This window comes from Zootoca vivipara, chromosome 13 (genome assembly GCF_963506605.1).
Source record: "Zootoca vivipara chromosome 13, rZooViv1.1, whole genome shotgun sequence".
NCBI classification, from domain to species: domain Eukaryota; kingdom Metazoa; phylum Chordata; class Lepidosauria; order Squamata; family Lacertidae; genus Zootoca; species Zootoca vivipara.
The window spans coordinates 4,060,291-4,078,690 of NC_083288.1; the positions used below are offsets into that span (position 1 = coordinate 4,060,291).

Below are 18,400 nucleotides of genomic sequence, written 5' to 3' on the forward strand. Positions count from 1 at the left end.
TACAGAAACAAGATACTGGCCAGGTGTTGTTGGATTTGGCCTTTAATCACTTGGGTGTGACAGAGAAGGAATATTTTGGTTTGCAGCACTGTGAAGACTCAGCAGATTCAACAGTAAGGAAACATTCCTATTCAATATTTTTTAAAAAATGCAGTCAGAAAGCTTCCTAACTTTTTTTAAAATATCATTTTTATTAATTTTCTCTTCTTCCCCCCATAACAGTTACAAATTAACATATTATACATTCCAATTTTGACATTCTTTACATTCTTCTTCCTTATTAACACACTTCTTAGTAAAGTTCCTAAACCCGCCCGTATTTTATATCATGTTCACATTCACAATTTGTCAAAGTTAACATTTCTGTCGTTATACATCTTCATGTCTTATATTAAAAAAAAAAAGTGCATTATTCAACCGTTTTTCCATCTTCACCTTTATATTGATAATTTCAAAACACATATTATGGAGAATATACATTGCTGTTGTCATATTTACATTTTCTCTTAGATCAATCAATTTTATATCTTTATCAATTACAACAACGTTATGTAATTTGTTTCAACACTACTGATCCTATCTCTTTAGGTTTCAATATATTTTTCTATATAATCCATAATTCCCCCCATTCCTTATCGAATATTTCATCGCCTTGTTGTCTAATTTTCCCTGTTAGTTTAGCTACCCCCGCATATTCTATTATTTTTTGCTGCCAATCTTCCACTGAAGATATATGGTGCTTCCATACCTGTGCTAGTAACTGTAGTAACATACAAAAAGAATTTTTGGTCGTTCTTCTTTACATCCTCAGCTACCATCCCCAACAAGGAGGCTTCAGGCCTTTTCTTGAAAGTGTATTTTAAGAACTTCTTTAGTTCATTATAGATCCCCCCCCAATATGCCTTAACTTTCTTACATCTCCACCACATAACTTTTTTTTAATAATATTTGCAGAGATGGCTTGAATCTGGTAAACTTGTTCGGAAACAGCTAAAAGGTAATGCTTTTAAATTTCTTGCTTTAAAAACTCATATGACTCTGGATTCTAGTATTCAACTTATCTCTATCCACTTTTTCTACTTGATGCATAATGTCCCACTTTGCCTTTTCTCTAAAATAAAGCCCCTTTCCTCCATAGGGTAGTTGCTTCAGACCCATAATAATTCTGGTCTATTATTTCTGAACTTCATTTCTACATTATGCTTGCTGAGGTGTGGTGACCAGAACTGTACACATTATTCAAAGTGTTCATTGAATCATAGAATTGTAGAGTTGGAAGGAACCTAGTTCAACCCCCTGCAATGCTAAAGCATCCATGACAGGTGGCCATCCAACCTTTGCTTAAAAATCTCCAATGAAGGCAGTCTCATAACCTCACAAGGGAGTCCATTCCACTGTCTAACAGCTCTTACTGTCAGAAAGATATTCCTGATGTTTAGTCAGAATCTCTTTCCTTGTAATTTGAATCCATTGTGTCCCAACTTCTGGAGTAGGAGAAAACAAGCCAGCTTGTTCCATGTGACAGCTCTTAAGATATGAGAAGATATTAGATGGCGGCTACACAACTCCCTCAAACATTTGTCTTAGGGCTTGGCCTCCAGACCCTTGATCATTTTGGTTGACCTCCTCTGCACATGCTCCAGCTTGTCAATATCCTCCTTAAATTGTGGTGCCCAGAACTGTATTCCAGGTGTGGTCTGACTAAGGCAGAATAGAGTGGTACTATTGCTTCCATTGATTTGGATACTACTGTTACTGCAGCTTTTTGTTGTTGTTGCTTCAGACTGTTGACTCATGGGTCATTCCATGCCAAATCACCTGATTTAAATGCTCGACCGTGCTCTCAGGGCTCTGATTTTCTTCAAAAATAAAATAAAATGTGTAGATACCTATGTAAAGGTAAAGGGACCCCTGACCGTTAGGTCTAGTCGCGGATGACTCTGGGGTTGCGGCGCTCATCTCGCTTTACTGGCCGAGGGCGCTGCCGTTTGTTTACAGACAGCTTCCAGGTCATTGGCCAGCATGACTAAGCTGCTTCTGGCGAACCAGAGCAGCGCACTGAAACACCGTTTACCTTCCCGCCAGAGCGGTACCTATTTATCTACTTGCACATTTGGGTGTGCTTTCGAACTACTAGGTGGGCAGGAGCAGGGACCGAGCAATGGGAGCTCACCCCGTTGCGGGGATTCGAACTGCCAACCTTCTGTTCGGCAAGCCCTAGGCTCTGTGGTTTAGACCACCAGCGCCGTAGATACTTATGAGATAACCTCAAATTATTTTTTTTAAAGATTTTTTGGTCCAAAATTGGAGATTTTTTAAAAAATTTCAATTTTCACGCAATTTAGGCTAATGCAATTTCTGCGTCAGTTTAGAAAAAACCTCCCGTTTCACTTATTTTTCAACCGATTGGGCTTATTTTGGTTTCAAAATAAGGTATAAAAATCGTATTAAGTGCCGCAGAAAAGGGTCACCAACCATTCAAAGTGATTTTTTATCATTTTATTCCCAGTAGGTTTGATACTAAGCCATAGTGAGCAAACCAAAACTAACACGTGTATCATAATTTTGTTGTAGAATGGACTAACCATGTACTTGTTATGTTTTAAAAATAAGGGTGTTTTGTGGTTATAAAATAAATTGATTTTGAAGTAATTTTTTTACAATAATAATAATAATAATAATAATTGTACAGATTTAAGGTCTCTTTGAGCCTGAAATAATTCGTACATTCATGAGAATAGTTAAAATTATACCGTCTTATGTCAACATACTAGATGTCATCTAATCATATTTTTAGAATTTTAGTTTTTTTATTTGATAAAAACAAAATACGTCTCAGAGCCCTTGCTATAAAACCAATTGGATTTTACAATTTAATATTCAACCAAATAACACAATGTAGCATTTGCCATATAAACAAAAAAGAAAAAACCTCCCCATGACTTCCCTCAGCTTCCCTTTCTGGTTCTTTTTATTACTTCTGTTTAATTTTTGTCTCATTTTTATGATCTTATACCTCAATATACTTAAATTCTTATCATTTTTATACCAAATTTTCTTTCATAATTACATCTTGCACTTAATTACATTCCATATTATTATTTCTGGACCTTTAAACTTTAAAATCAATTTATACTCTGTTCCAGAAAAAACAATTATTTGAGTTACTCCAGAAAAAATGTACTATTTGTGTAGTTAGAGTATGCAGATGGAAGCTAGTGGCACTTATGACTATCTTAGATCCCATTGAAACAAAACAAAATAAAAACAGAAAAATTCATTCCAGTAGCACCTTAGAGACCAACTAAGTTTGTCATTGGTGTGAGCTTCATACCAATGACAAATTTAGTTGGTCTCTAAGGTGCTACTGGAAGGATTTTTTCTGTTTTTATTTTATTTTGTTTCAACGGCAGACCAACATGGCTACCTACCTTTAATTAGATCCCATTGATTTCATTGGGTCTGTTCTTAATTATGACTAAATCTGGAGCTAATCCTTTGGTTTTGGTTTTTAAAAATCAAATTACATTAACATTTTTATTGAAGTGTTCCTGTGAATTGAGGTTTTACATGAATGACATATTGACTTTCTGTTTAAGTTTGTTTTAGATTCAGAAGGTAATTTCATTTTTCATTGTATATGATATTTTTATTCATCTAAATAAATATAGATGAAGAAATCATGTACACTGATTTTAATTTTGTAAAATATTCCAGGGGGTTTCCCTTGTAACCTGCATTTTCGAGTAAGGTTTTTTATACCTGATCCGAACACACTACAGCAGGAGCAAACCAGGTAACCTTTGTTTCTTTACTAAAGTTCTGTGGTTTTAAGAACTGCTGACATCTCATATATCCTAGTATTTGCAGTAATACACCAGGTTTACAGTCTTTTATCTATGGTTGGCACATAAACACCTATATGATATAATTGTTAATTTAAAGTTGGTTGTTAAAGAACCTCAGAATATACGCAGGTAGATAAATACTACAATAGCAAATGCTGTGTGTATTGGTCATCAGGTGTCAATTTAGACAAGATCTGTTTATATTCAGTATGTCTTTTCTTAGTTTATAAATGTTGCAGGAGTTAGGTTTTCAATTTAGGTAATAATTAATCTTTCTTACAAATATAGGAAAATGCTGCTTTTGCTCCAACTACAAAATGGTTTTAGTAGAACCTGTAAGATTAAATGGTTCAGGGATGCTGGAATAATACTCCCCCTTAGCAATATCCATCTAACTGAAATGGCACCATAACGTGCGGAGTGCTCCAAAAATGTATAAAAATATATTGTTTATTATTATCAATAGGGGGTATAAATTAGGAGCATTCTAGCATGATAGAATGTGCTCTAGTGGAGCATTAATAATATTAGTTGGAGATAAATAGATCCACACAGAATTATAGATTTGTGAAGTATAAGCTTAGTTATTTTTAGTGTTTTAAGACCAGGGAACTTTTTTTAGCTTAAGGGCCACATTTTGTCATGGGCCATATGCCAAGGATGGGAAGTACCAGAGGCAAAGGTGGGTGAACAACAGATTTGACTCCTGTTTTTTGCGCTGTAGACTACATTCTAGACACAGAAAGCAAGGTATCTGCATACACTTATCTTTCCACCTCCAATCCATGACACCAGGAGGCATTGTCACAGTTCACGGACACGTTCAGATGTTGAGCTTCTATGTATATAATCATCTTACCGGTAATTGTCTCTATATTTATAGGGTATCAAAGTAAATTAGGAAATATTTGTTTAGATTACACAGATTCACAAGAGGCTTGATTAGTCACATGTAACAACTATTTTCAATTTGTTTTTTAGACATTTATTCTTTTTGCAATTGAAAGCTGACATTTTGGAAGGAAGGTAAGAAATCTTTATTAAAGTAATTTGACTGGTTAGCTGTTGAAACACTCCAAGTTAAAAAAAACAAAACAAAACACCTCCATAGCGTTAAGAGGAAGAATGTCAAAAAAATGCCTTTAAGCTTCTGTAGGAATTGAGTTTCATAAGGTATACAAGGCATAATTGAGTTGCTAAAGGGGGCACTATATAAAGTTCATTAACCTGTTGCAAATTTTCTCCTAAGTAAGCATTCTTCAAAGGGCACTGTTGCTCATGTAAAATAACTTTGTGTGATAGGCACAGCATGTGGGAGAGTTGTCTTTTGTGCACCTATGAAGCTACAACATAAGTTAACTTTTATTCAGTATTTCTAGTATGTTGACAGTAAAACAATAGCAGATATGTTTCACTGATACATGTGACTGTTCATAATTTTCATTTTCAATATTTTGGATAGCTTTACCCAGTTTTCAAGAAGTGTAAATTTGTTCTCGATTTCCAAAACAAATGTGAAACATAATTACCTATTTTTAAGGTTGTTGTTGTGAAATGTGTCCCTACAATGTGCTGGTTGTTCCAAGTAGCTATGCTGTAAAGATTGTGGATGTATTCACACAGAATTGTCTCTCTCAGCTGCCTGAAAGGTGCTTTAGGCATAAAATATGGGATAAAAACAAAATGAATAAAATTGCTTTTGTATATGAAAACAACAGACCTCTTTACACCTTGATCTGATGAAGGGGTAATAGTTTTAAAGTTAGAAGCTTTAGTTTTAATAACAAACGACAATAATTGTCATAGATATTTTGTGATGTTTGGTGCATGTGTAAGTGCATTCTAAATATATTGACATAAAATGTTTGAGCTGTGACATTTGCCCATAGTTCAGACAGAATGTTATCATCATATTTCAATTTTTCCTTTCAGGTTGTTATGCCCTGTTAATTCAGTTGTGGTACTTGCATCGTATGCAGTTCAGTGTAAGTTGTGATGTATATTAGTAAAATATTTGGTCCTATTTCACTGTTTCTTTGATCCCTATTGGTCTGTACTCCAGGCTTATCACTGTTTTGGAATCTTTAGCTCTTATTCTTGGAAAAGATTACAAAGCTTGTTTGAGAACAGAGTTCCCCCTGAACAGATCAGGTTTGGTGGTAAAGCATTTCTGCTATCTAAATAAGATTGTGTTTACACAAATGAATAATGAGAAAATACCTTACAAAAAAAAAGAAGAGGGGAAAGTGAGGAGAAAATACAGCTTCCTTGGAGATGCTGCTGCTGATCTGACAGTTACCGTTCTTCAATAATTAAAATTAGGCTATTTATTCAAGACAGTGGGATGCATCCAGTGGTGGCAGCTTTGCATTAGTGGAAAATGATCAGTTTCTGCAATGTGGGACACCCAGTTTTTGTCTTTCCTTCTACTACAGCCTTCTGCCATGTCCATGCAACTTTGTAGGGTCCTTTAACTCTCAGGAGCAGATTTTTGAAGGATGTTGGAATTTGCACTGGGAGTGGGGGGGGGTCAGTAATACTCAGGTACCCTGTTTTGTGGACATAGGCTTGCTTTCTGTTAGTCAAAGTTGTAGTTGGATATAATCCAGTGGTTTCCTCTATAGGGAAATTTTGTTACCACCTATTATTACTGTTGTGAATGGTCATTCTGCTTATCTTGTATATCTTTAAACTTACATAGAATTGTCAGAAACTGCACCTCTTACATTTCATTCCTATTTGGCTCATTGTTTGCAGTTTTTAGATTTTCACATTCACATGAAGTGGGTCTCTAGTCCATGAGTTTCCACCACAATAATTCTTTCAGTCTCATGAGATGCCATAAGACGGCTCTTCGAGCAGTATTTAGCTTAATATAACACATTTGAAGGATTTTAAACATGTGTCTTGTGTAGAAAGATATCATGAAAGCTTTAATGGACATGGACTATAGTTGATTTCAGGTCCTGTTGTATTCAGGAAATGCCTGATGCCTATCATCTCTGGTTATATGTTGGTAATATAACTTTAAAATTATGGAAACAAAGTTCTGTCTGATTTGCAATGCAACTTCTCTTGTATCATATTTCTTCACCAACATCTTGCTATAAGGTAGATAAAATATACAGCCTGCATGAGGTCCCTTGTAGTTCACCCAAGGAAGTTCCTCGGTTCATTGTTTCTAACACTGGCTTCACTTGTTGTCATATACAATGTCAGTAGAGTATTGGGAATGGTGAGCATGTTTAGTCCAAAAAAGCTTGTCTGGCCCATCTCAGAGCCTGGTGGGTTTAATTAGACCCATAGGTCGGGGGTTCCCCACCACCTGCATAGTCAATGTCATTCAAATTTGCTTATCAGTAATAAAAATTTGATGGTTTTAGCATAGAGACTGAGAGAGAGTGGTTTGCTTAAGGTCACCTAGGGTGCAGTCCTCAGCACAAGATTCATAGAATTGTAGGGCTGGAAGGGACCCTGCATTGCAGGAGTATGCAACTGCCCCATATGGGGACTGAACCTGCAACCTTTGTGTTGCAGCACCACATTCTAACCAACTGAGCTATCCAACTGGTGCCAATGTTGACTCCAAAATTAAAAAATGGTATGTGAGAGATTTTCCATTTACCTTGCTTAGAAAGTGTTAATGTTAAGCAAACTTTATTCAAGTTAATGTTTAACTGGTCAACATTGTGTCTAAACTTGTTAGCCTGATCCATTTGACCTGCTATCAGTCTCTGCACTAACAGTATATACAAAGAACATTATTAGCCAAGTAAATGTTTATACTGTACAGCCCTGGTTCTGTTTTTAAAGTTACAGTAGTTGCCATTGATTCAGAAAGCTAGCTATGTAGAGACTTTATCAAGAGTTAACAGTTCCTATTTCAGAGAGGTTGTGAATGCCTATTCACATAATGTTGTGTGGACCTTTAGTTGTTCGGAACAGTTGGAGTTGCTGCTCAGGACAATTTCTGTGTTGTCTGGATTGACAAATCATAGTAGTTGCCACCTCTACCATTGTGTTTCCTCAGTCTAAGAACTTCTGCAGGGTGGAGATGGGAGTGCAGAGAGATGGAAAATGACTGACAGGATGGAAAACAGAAAATAGTTCAGTTTAGTTTCAATTGCAACTGAAGTTATTCCTGTTTGGTTCCAGTTGAGGCCTCTAAAGGTTCACTAACCAGTTCAGAGCATAGTTCAGTTCATTTGAGAATATTTAAATATAAGAGCAGATTAAGACATTATTATTTAAATATTTAAATATAAGGCCACATTTGAAATACAGTAAGCCCTCAACTTACACACATTTAACGTGTGTATTTAACTTTATGCGCTTGAGAAAAGTTTTTTTAAAAAAAAAATTAAAAAGGGGGCAGCTAAGTCCAGGAAAAAAGACTTTGGGGCCAATGTTTTTTTAACTATATGCGATTATGGTTTAAGGCATCATCCCTGGAATATAATCCCCAAATATGTTGTGGGCTTACTGTACCTTCTTTTTCAAAGGGCAGGGGGAATACAGAATGTCCCCTTCTCAGTTTCACATGTTTTGGCTCCATAATTTTCTCCCTGCTTGCTCCAGTTGTCTAAAAACATGATACTTCCTGTATTTCACAATCAAAGCAGAATACAGTAATTCTCAACTGGTTTTAAAGCCAAAAGGAACCTCTAATCCTAAATATGAGTGGGATCTCAACTGGTTTGATCGTTTCATAGTGGGAACTTTACAGGTCTGTGACATATAGGATTACTATAAACAACTGCATATTCTGTGGAAATCTAGGACCAGCAGCAGATTGAACTAGGTTTTTAATTCCTAATGATAGGGCTCTTTTGAGTTCAATTTTAAATGCAACTTTTAAATTCAGTTAATTTAAATTCATTTTAACATAATTTGTATGCTGCTTTATCATCAAAGGTATTAAGGATTTTATATAATATGTATATATATATTGAAAATGCTGATTTTATGAAATAGTGAAGATTAACTTTTTATTAAACTGGGTAAAATAATAGAGGGCCTAAACTCTTAATTCTATGACTCTTACTTAGAAATGGATGTCTGCTAATCCATAAAATCACTGCTCTTTGTGTACGTTTAGGACTGTTAATTGCCTTTGATTTTAGGTATGCTTCCTGTCTCTGACCCTTATTCATCTTGAACCAAGTATTGCGTTGGCATGCTATTGCTAGCTGTATTTTCTCACATATCTCAATGGAAGAAAGTGGAGCAATATTAGGAACTTCTGTAGGAGTTACGTGACATTATTCATTGTGCCATTTGTGTAGAGTAAGATTTTGTTAAAGCACCTTTGTATTTGCATTAAGAAAACAATTATTGTGTGTGTTCTTTTACTTCTCATCCCACCACCCACCGACCTACCCCAAAAAAGCTCAGCTTGGAGACCATAATGGTTCCACCCATCTTCCAGGATACCTTTCAGACTATTGCTTTATACCAGAGCAAAATCAAGATTTCACAACCAAAGTTGAATCACTGCATGAACAGCACAGGTATTGTTTTCTGAAATAGTAATATATATTGTGATATATACATAAATGGATAATTTGCATGAAGTATAGAATTTAACTGTGATTCAAATTATTAATTCACAGCATATTGTATATTCAGACTTCATACTGTAGGCTCCCAGTAATTGGCAAAGATATGTTAGTTCTTGGAGTATAATACACATTAATAAAAATGGTTCCAAATGTGAGAATTTTTGTATTTTTTAGGAATTTGGCTGCCCCAAACCTGTATGCATGAGATACCCAGATGTGCTGGGTGAACTGATCACTATTAAGTGACATTGGTTCTACTTATACACTGGAGAGAATAGGTACCAAAAATTCTGAAAATTTGGAGTTTTCCTAAAAATTTTGGCTGCTAATTTACTGCTCTATTCTGCTTTAAAATGGGAGTGCATCTCATTGTATGACAATACTAACATTCATTATACGGGAAACAAGACCTTTGATTTTTGGGGGGCATAGGTCTGCCCCCAGTAATAGAAACTTAAACAGTAGATGTATTTCTACATAATGACTGTAGGTGAATCCATCATGAGACTGAAATGTGGAAAAAGAGTTCAGATTTTTATTTGAATGTGTACCTTGAATTTATTTTCATAATTGTACTTAAAGTTTCTGTTATAGATAAATTACTTTCCAATTAGGATTTTATTGCCTTTAATACTTTATTGGGTTTTTCCCCCAGGGGCCTCAGTCAGTCAGAAGCAGAGTCCTGCTACATTAATATAGCAAGAACACTTGAATTCTATGGAGTAGAATTACACAGTGGTAGAGTATGTTTACCGTTCTTTTTTATATTTACAGCAACTTGTACTTAAACTTTTTTTAAAAAAAACCCCATATATACCTTAATATTAAAATAGCTAAGTAAGAGAAAAACTCTCTTTTTTGCACCTAAAACAGCTAAGCATAAAAAAACTTCTATTTCTTATACACCTATGGGGACATTACCATTAAATAACTTGCATCTTTATAACTTACTTTCTTAAGCAGGAGTTGTTGTTGTCCTTTACTTTTAACCAGGTTAAAATATGTATTTGAGAAAAACTTGCAATATTGTCAATTCTCAACTGAGTTTTTAATATTTTAATATTTTCTTCTGCCTTTTTTATTTATAATTGACATTGTAAAAAGCATTCTTGGTGGCATAAGTCAGTTGCTTCTATAGAAATCTTCAGTTAAGCTATAGTTTTAGACTGAAATGTTTCCTTGCATAGTATGGGCTGCCTTGGAACTGGGTGCTCATCAGGATTTTTGTGATGTGTGTGTGTGTATGTATGCATGTTTCTGGGGAAGCATACCCTCCCTGTCCTCACCATATTGCCAACTGTTTTTGAAAGTCCTTTCAGTTTTAAATGGGGACTTGCTATCTGGTGAAGAATTGCTGTTTGAGGAAACACCAGCTTAAACTTTCCTTCCATATGCATGCAGACATAGTCATCCATTTCTTTGGATTTCAACTCCAGTAAATGGCATCATGACCAGCATCCACTGACAACTAAGCTACAATGCATACTCACAGTAATGACTTGGCATGCAAAAACTCTGGCATATCTGATATTGTTATTTTATGTGTATGTGTGTTTTTAATTAAGCATGTCTGGGTTGTTTCTCCCAAATACAGAAATTGGTCAGGTCCTTTTTATGTGGAGACATCCAGTTCTTTATCCCCCATCACACAGAGAGAAATTGAAAGTATCCATTTGTAGAATAGGATTCTTAGTGCTTTACTTTACCAGTTTTTTCTGTGGTTCTTATTTTTAGGATCTTCATAATCTCGACCTTATGATTGGAATTGCTTCAGGAGGCATTGCTGTATATAGGAAACTCATTTGCACAAGCTTCTATCCTTGGTAAAATACTTGGGGTCTGGGTGGGTGTATAAAGTTTTAAGATTGAACATGAAAATAACAAATCTGAAGATGGAAGGTGTTGAGATTGAAGTCTATTTAGAAATCCAGCCCTCTAATGCTTGGTGTGTGGAACTGAGCCATGGTTACATGTGAAGTTGCTTCTTACTGAGTCAGATCACTGGTCTATCTAGTCTCCTTTATTTTCTACTGTGACATCTTTATCAGCCTCACTATCTGAAATCATTCCCTATCTGTGAATAGGAATTATATTTAAATCCAGGTCAAATTAAATTAATTGTGTGCATTGTTTTCCTTGTAAATTTTAAAACTTTTTCCATCAGTTGGAATCTTAAATTTTCTTTCTATATCAATAGCAAAGCTAGGCATCATGATTTTCATTTAAATAATGTAGGAGTTTTAATTTGTTTTAATCTATTGTGGGTTAAAGGTTTTAACCCTTGTGTTTTAAATTATGGTTGTATTTTTTAGTGATAATTTATTGTTAAACCCTTTTTGTAAACTGCTCTCAGGTTTTCCCCACAATCTAGTGGTATATAAATGTTATGAAATAAAATAAAATAAAATAATAAAATAAATAAAAAGGCTTACAAGTTGCAAAAACAGAAAGATCGTGATTGCTGGGGTACATAATCATATTTATTTTCCATGTCAATTTTCTCTGTGTTCATTCATAAATCAATTCTTTCCCATTATTCTGTGATTTTTTAAAAAATATTATCACAGAATTGCCACAAAATTCAGAGAAGTGCAAAATCCAAAGTACGTTTTAATCTGCATGTCATCTACAGCGTGCAGATCGGGTCAGTTTGAATTGGAATTCACAAATACCAAATTCCTCAGGCATCCATACTGATTGCAATAGGAAGCTGTTAGTACTTCTGTGGACAGCCCATTATAATGGAATGTGCCACACCTGTAACCCATGGATGTGCACAGCAACCTTTTAGATTGAGGAATGCAAAGAATGGGTGTTCCTAGACTCAGGTCAGTCTCTTGATGGGCATGTAGTCCAAGCTTGCTTGACAGTATTCAGCTGGTTTTGAAGGATGAGGCTTGTTAGAGCAGAGCGTAGGAGTCTTGTCAGGAATTGTGCAATCCAATCCAATCCTGTTTCCTAGAAACAATTGTTTTTGTCGTGAAATTGCGGAGTGCACCCAATTACCTTTAGTGTGTTATTGCCTCTATTTTATTTCCATGCAAAATCTGAAAGTAACTATTTTAACATTTTTATTGCTTACCTACAAATTGCAAGGATATTGGTTGAGTGGATTGTACAGGAAAGCACTTTTGAATGTAGGCTCTCCCTTTCATTTCAAATTCTGCTTCAAACTTATGGTAGTGATAGCGATTTTCTATGAAAAGAGAATGTTTTAGTTAATTATAGCTAGTTACTTAGATTTTAGTTCTGTTTCAGATACAATGGAGCCCTTCTGTATAAAGTGTGACAAGGTGTGGGGCTGCTGGCTGGGGTGGAGGTAATTTCCCCTTCCCCAGCAACATCCCACATTGTTCAGGAGGGCCTCTTGATTCTCCAGAAAGGCTTGAGAGGAAAGGGGAGAAAGGAAACTTCCCTTATGTGAACCTTCTAAATTAACTTAGAAGTTAATTGTACATTGCATTGTTGTACATGTATTTTCTATCAATGTTTATTTTAATTGTGTTATGTTTTTAGAGTATGATATAGTATAACTTGTTCCTTTTCAGGGTGAACATAATAAAAATTTCGTTTAAGCGAAAGAAGTTCTTTATCCAGCAGCGACAGAAACATGTGAGTAGACTAGTTTGTTTCCCCCAGCCACTCCACCCCTAGACTTTTTTTTACAATTAACCTCCAATCTTGCCACAAGATGAAGCAATGAATTAAAGGCCATGTCTATGAGTTGGAAAACAAGGTGTACAAGGATCCTTCTTATAGTTTATATTTCATAATACATTGATGATATGTGACGCTGATTGCTGTAGAGGCGATTGACATTTGGACTGAATACTTTGATCAGAGATTTTATTCCTACCCTGTGCCCTGCACCTGATTTTTAATTCAAAGAAAAGATGTAATGAGATCTGATAATTAATTTGATGAAGTCAGCATGGTGGTCTGCTCAATTAACAGCAACTGTGCCTCTGTGGGAACACATGTATTCAAGGTTCTAGCTAGCAGAGCTTCTAATTAGCTGGGAATCTCTGGGTCAGTTGCTGGGCCAGTTTCTTGGGTTATTCCTTTATTCTATACTTCACACTGTGCTACTTGTTCCTGTTGTGTGGGGCCATGTACCTTGCAGGCTAGATCAGCTAGATTTGTTGTTTTATTCTGACTTGTATTTTTATGCACTGTAAATAAACTACTGTACCTCATTTAAATTTGATGTGCTCTTTTCTGGAAATCCTGGGTCCCTAATTGCAGTGTTTTGGAGTGGACTTGCAGAATCTGGTTGGAAGGCTCTGGTTTGATTTTTGTACTGGCTTAGGCCAAATAAGTTTCCCAACTCCCTAAGCTTGGTGGTCAGACAGTGTTAAAATTATTGACACAATACTAGTTCATTAATAGCTGATTTATTCTGCTTTAGTAGTTGTTGTCCAATGCTTCCCTAATGCTACTGCTATATTGCTGTCCTATAAGGGCCTATAGCATAACAAAAGCTTGCCAGTATCCCCCACTCACCAATATATTTGTGGCATGAAAAGTTATGGTATTTCAGCAGGCTGCTACAGGATATACATTGATAGGAAATGAAGCAGTATAAAACACCGCCCCCAACACATATTTATATAAAGTGGAATTACCAGTACATATGGCTGCCCCCCATAGCATCAGGAGCACAAATCATTAAGAATGTGCAATGAAAAGAATATCTGGAGAATCCCTTAGAGTGAAAGCAAGTGGAATAAAGCAGTAAACACGTAAGAAATTTTTTCATGTGGGTTATTTCTAAATCTGATCCATACAAATTCTCTGCTGATGTCCCTAGAGATTTGCAGCCAAATACATATTTTCTTTTTCAAATGAGTGGTGTCTGGTATCTACTGGTGATCATGCTGCAGATTTCTGCTTTCTAGAAAAGCGTTACAAAAGCAGCTTTAAATTAAAGCCAATATGACATGTCCTACAAAGTGGCAGATGGATCAGATCTCTTCTTAGTGAAGAATGTTAACCTTAAGCATTGTTTGCTGTCTCATTGACTGATGGGTTCAATAACTCTTCCTTTGCTCCTTACAAAAAAAATAAAGAAACTTATAATGTCAACAGTTTTATTCAATCTGTCCAGGTTCATTTCCCCCCCAGTACTTTCTTTAGCAGACCAAGCTATAATTGTTCAGAAGAGTTCACTACCATTTTCCTCTGTCCATTTTTTTCCAGCCCTCTACCTCAAACCATTGTAAAGAGCTCAGGGCAATCCATGGGAAGGGGAGGGGGAGAGCTGGGAGAATATTTGGAACCTATTGAAATATATACATTTTGTATACGTACTGTATATACAAAAGCTTGTACAAATCTGACAATATTGACACTGTTACCACAGATATATGTTGGCAGAATTGTTTTTCTGTTGCAAACAAATAGTATTATGAGGCCATCTTGCAGCAAAAGGTAGAATTGCAACATTTATAGTACAGCTTATTTGGAACTACCCCCACATTCTGTACATGTGGAAAGCAGCTATTACCCAGTACTGCTAAGCACTGGGAACATGTAACCATACATCTGTATTTGCACCTGTAAATTCTACTTTAAGTCAAAGCTGAAAATACATCATATATTTCCATTTCAGTGTTAACATTTACAAACGGGTCTTGCCTTGTATATAAAATTCTTATAAGACAGTAGTCCCCAGGAATGACCAAACTTTGTTTATGTAACTTCATGAGAGGCTATCCAGCTGCTCCAGTAAGCTCATACGGCCAAGGGATGAGAGCCAACAAACTGAAGCTCAGTCCAGATAAGATAGCGTGTGTTTCTCTAGACTGAGTGGATGGGAGGGTGCCAGCTCTTGATGGAGGTATACTCCCTTTGAAGGAATAGGAATAGCTTGGGGGTGTTTCTGAATTCTTTGCTGTCACCTGAGGCTCAGGTGGCCTCAGTGCCATGGGTGACTTCTATCACCTTCAGCTGGTGGCCCAGTTGTGCCCCTATCTGTACAGGGATAGCTTAACTTCTGTTGTCTGTCCTGTGGTAATCTCTTACTGTGATAACCTCTTACTGCAATACTTTATACATATTCTAATTATTGATTAGAATAATTCTGATACATATTTTATTGTTACAGAATGAATCCAGGGAACACATAGTTGCCTTCAATATGCTAAACTACCGAGCATGCAAAAACCTGTGGAAATCTTGTGTGGAGCTTCACACATTTTTCCAGGCAAAGAAGATGCTACCTCATGAGAAGCTACTTTCCCATTATTGGACCACGAGTTCTAGAACACCAACCAAGTGAGTATGAGCTCCTAAACAGAATACGTCTGAATGTAATTCTGAAACCCGTTTGCATATATAATACTTAGTTTTGTGAATAATTTAAGGCTGATTTTGTAAATTCTGGTTGACTTCCCAGCACATCACTAGAAGCCTGGAAATTGTCTCACAGGGAAGCCAGGGGAGTCTGTTACAATTGCAATGTGTCAATTCTAATGAAACAAAGAAATGAACTTTAAAATAACTGCCAGTGTGGAACACAGCAAGGGCCAGCCTGGACTATATTTGGCATGTGTCTGACAACTAGTTTAATGAAACTAGTTTAATGATGTTCTTCATGTTCTCTGTGCAGTTCCACATTACAGGTTCTGTTCTCTTGTAGAGCTGTGATCAGAACTTTTGAAAGAAAGATGAGCATTTTGAAGTGAAGTCTGTCCCCCTTCTGAGTGTATGCAGTAAAGGGGTGTAGCTCCCACTTTCTCTCTGGCAACTTTTTGACTTCCACAGCAGCAGCATTCTAAAGAACTTTTGCTTAATGCAATGCTCTTCAGAGTGTGACCTAGCTCGGTTTGGGGGTGGCTCGGGGGCCAGTTAGAATTAAAATGTCCTCTGGGAGTTTAGAGAACATGAATTTCCAGTAAGAATTTCCTGTTTCTGCACCTAAAATAAAGATTTATTCTCCACAAAGTACTTTGTCTAAAGTATGTTGTTTAATTTCAGATCTTCTAACACTCATTACTGCAGAAAAGTAATAGGTGGTATGATTTGGAATGCAGCTATGAGGAGATCTTTGTCAGCTGAACACCTAGAGACCAAAAGTCTTCCTTCTCGGTCTCCTCCAGTTACCCCAAATTGGTAAGAATTATCTTTTTTATCTTCTATAAAATGGGAGGGGACACGAGCACAAGGCAAACTTTTGTGTCAAAAATTAATTATTTTGATGCAATCATGATCTCTCTTAAAGATGAATAATAAAGATTCAAAATAGCTATATTTCAAAATGTTGCTGCAATTATTTCCAGTAGACAGTGCTTGGTTATTGGATGTGGCTTTTGATTCAACAGCTTCAATATGTGAAGAAGTAGTGGAGGGGATCTTTCTCCCACAATTCTAAAATTTAAAGACTGACTTCCTGAGTGCCTATCCCAAGTAGTTGTGATACTTGATTGAAGTTAAACAGAATTTCACATTCTTTTTTTCTACTTAAAAGTAGAAAATTGTGCGTAGATTGCAATTCTGTGTATGCTAATCTGAGTGTAAGCCTCAATGAACACAATAGAATTTATTAATGAGTAAACACATTTCTTCTATATAGGTTTTGTCTGTGGTCCATTCTGCATGTTATAGCTCATGTCTACTTGGAATAAATGGGCTTTGAATTTAAAAAATATTATTAAACATTTGATAAAATAAATGTGCGTTATAATATATTAAGCTTCTCATATTTAAAAAACATTTAAGAAAGATACTATCACAACTAACTTCTGAATCCTACCTCTTTTAAGGCGAAGTCCTAGATTACGACATGAGATTCGTAAACCACGACACTCATCTGTAGATAACCTTGCAAATGAGATTTCCTATATAACTGAAACAGAAGATGTGTTCTACACCTATAAAGTTTCCCCAGCTTCCAAGGATAGTGATTCAGAGTTGTCCCGGAGTCGCAGCCCATGGAGAAGGTAAATAACCTCTACAAACAGTGATTTCAGTGCTACTCTGCACTGATAATTGGTGAACAACAAAATTAAGAAGATATTTCATATCAAATATTTCAGTAGAGAAAGAATAATGCTAGTAAAGAAGACTGATATCATAACCATGAGTCAGAAGTACCAAATTCCTAATTAGAGACATCACTAACTCAATCTGGCCCACAGACGGTCCGGGAATCAGCATGTTTTTACATGAGTAGAATATGTCCTTTTATTTAAAATGCATCTCTGGGTTATTTGTGGGGCATAGGAATTCATTCATATTTTTTCCCAAAATATAGTCTGGCCCCCCACAAGGTCTGAGGGAAAGTGGACCGGCCCCCTGCTGAAAAAGTTTGCTGACCCCTGCCCTATTATATAAACAAGCAGGGGAAACAGAAAGCATATGTCATTACCATTTCTGCTTTTTCTGACTGTTGTCCACATCCAAACCAGCCTTTAGGGTTCATGAAACTACAGTAATAGACCTAGATGACAGTGTGAGTGAACAAAGTATTTTCTGCGTTCCTTCAAGGGCATAAGAACAGCGTATGAGTGAATTTTGATAAACTAGTTATTTTCCTTGCATCCTTTTAAGAATGTATATGTTTTCTGGAACTTTTACAATTTTTAAAATGGAACATGTAATTCGCCTAGATTTTGAAACAGGGTGACTCTAGAGAGCCAAATGAGTGTTGCTTAAATGATTTTGCAGAGTACCAGTGCAGTTTGTTCTATACCTGTTTTGAATTGGCATGTGAATGCCTGAATAATTTTAGTCTCATAGCAGAAAGAAGATTCTTGTCAAGTTTTGCTTTCTTCATAAAATCAAACTGATAAGCTTTTGATAAATGTTTTTGAATACACCATTTCTGTACTGCTTAAAAATCTTGGTTATAAAACATTTCATATTAATTATCCACTGTTTGTGTGCTTTTTCTTCAGCAGATCATCAGAACAGGAATCACCAAAGTGAGTTTTCCAACAGTGTCACAAATTCCTCTTGTAACTAAATTTTTAAGATATTCTAAAGTTAAAT

At 35.9% G+C, this 18,400-nt stretch overlaps 1 protein-coding gene across 9 annotated transcripts in view; it reads left to right on the forward strand.

Moving 5' to 3' along the window:
* The window catches only part of PTPN3 (protein tyrosine phosphatase non-receptor type 3), an 82,165-nt gene that overhangs the window by 39,974 nt on the left and 23,791 nt on the right, over positions 1–18,400 (forward strand). For 6 of the 9 annotated variants that reach the window (XM_035134340.2, XM_035134341.2, XM_035134342.2 and 3 more), the window contains exons 3-15: positions 6–113; positions 955–997; positions 3,718–3,796; positions 4,830–4,874; positions 5,781–5,833; positions 9,238–9,358; positions 10,065–10,152; positions 11,144–11,232; positions 12,958–13,021; positions 15,516–15,685; positions 16,388–16,522; positions 17,173–17,349; positions 18,307–18,333. In XM_035134340.2, the coding sequence (XP_034990231.1) occupies positions 6–113; positions 955–997; positions 3,718–3,796; positions 4,830–4,874; positions 5,781–5,833; positions 9,238–9,358; positions 10,065–10,152; positions 11,144–11,232; positions 12,958–13,021; positions 15,516–15,685; positions 16,388–16,522; positions 17,173–17,349; positions 18,307–18,333 (1,199 nt within the window). Of the gene's footprint in view, positions 1–5; positions 114–954; positions 998–3,717; positions 3,797–4,829; positions 4,875–5,780; positions 5,834–7,385; positions 7,450–9,237; positions 9,359–10,064; positions 10,153–11,143; positions 11,233–12,957; positions 13,022–15,515; positions 15,686–16,387; positions 16,523–17,172; positions 17,350–18,306; positions 18,334–18,400 lie in introns of those variants that run through there. The other 3 variants (XM_035134338.2, XM_060282166.1, XM_035134343.2) reach the window with 3 other exon arrangements.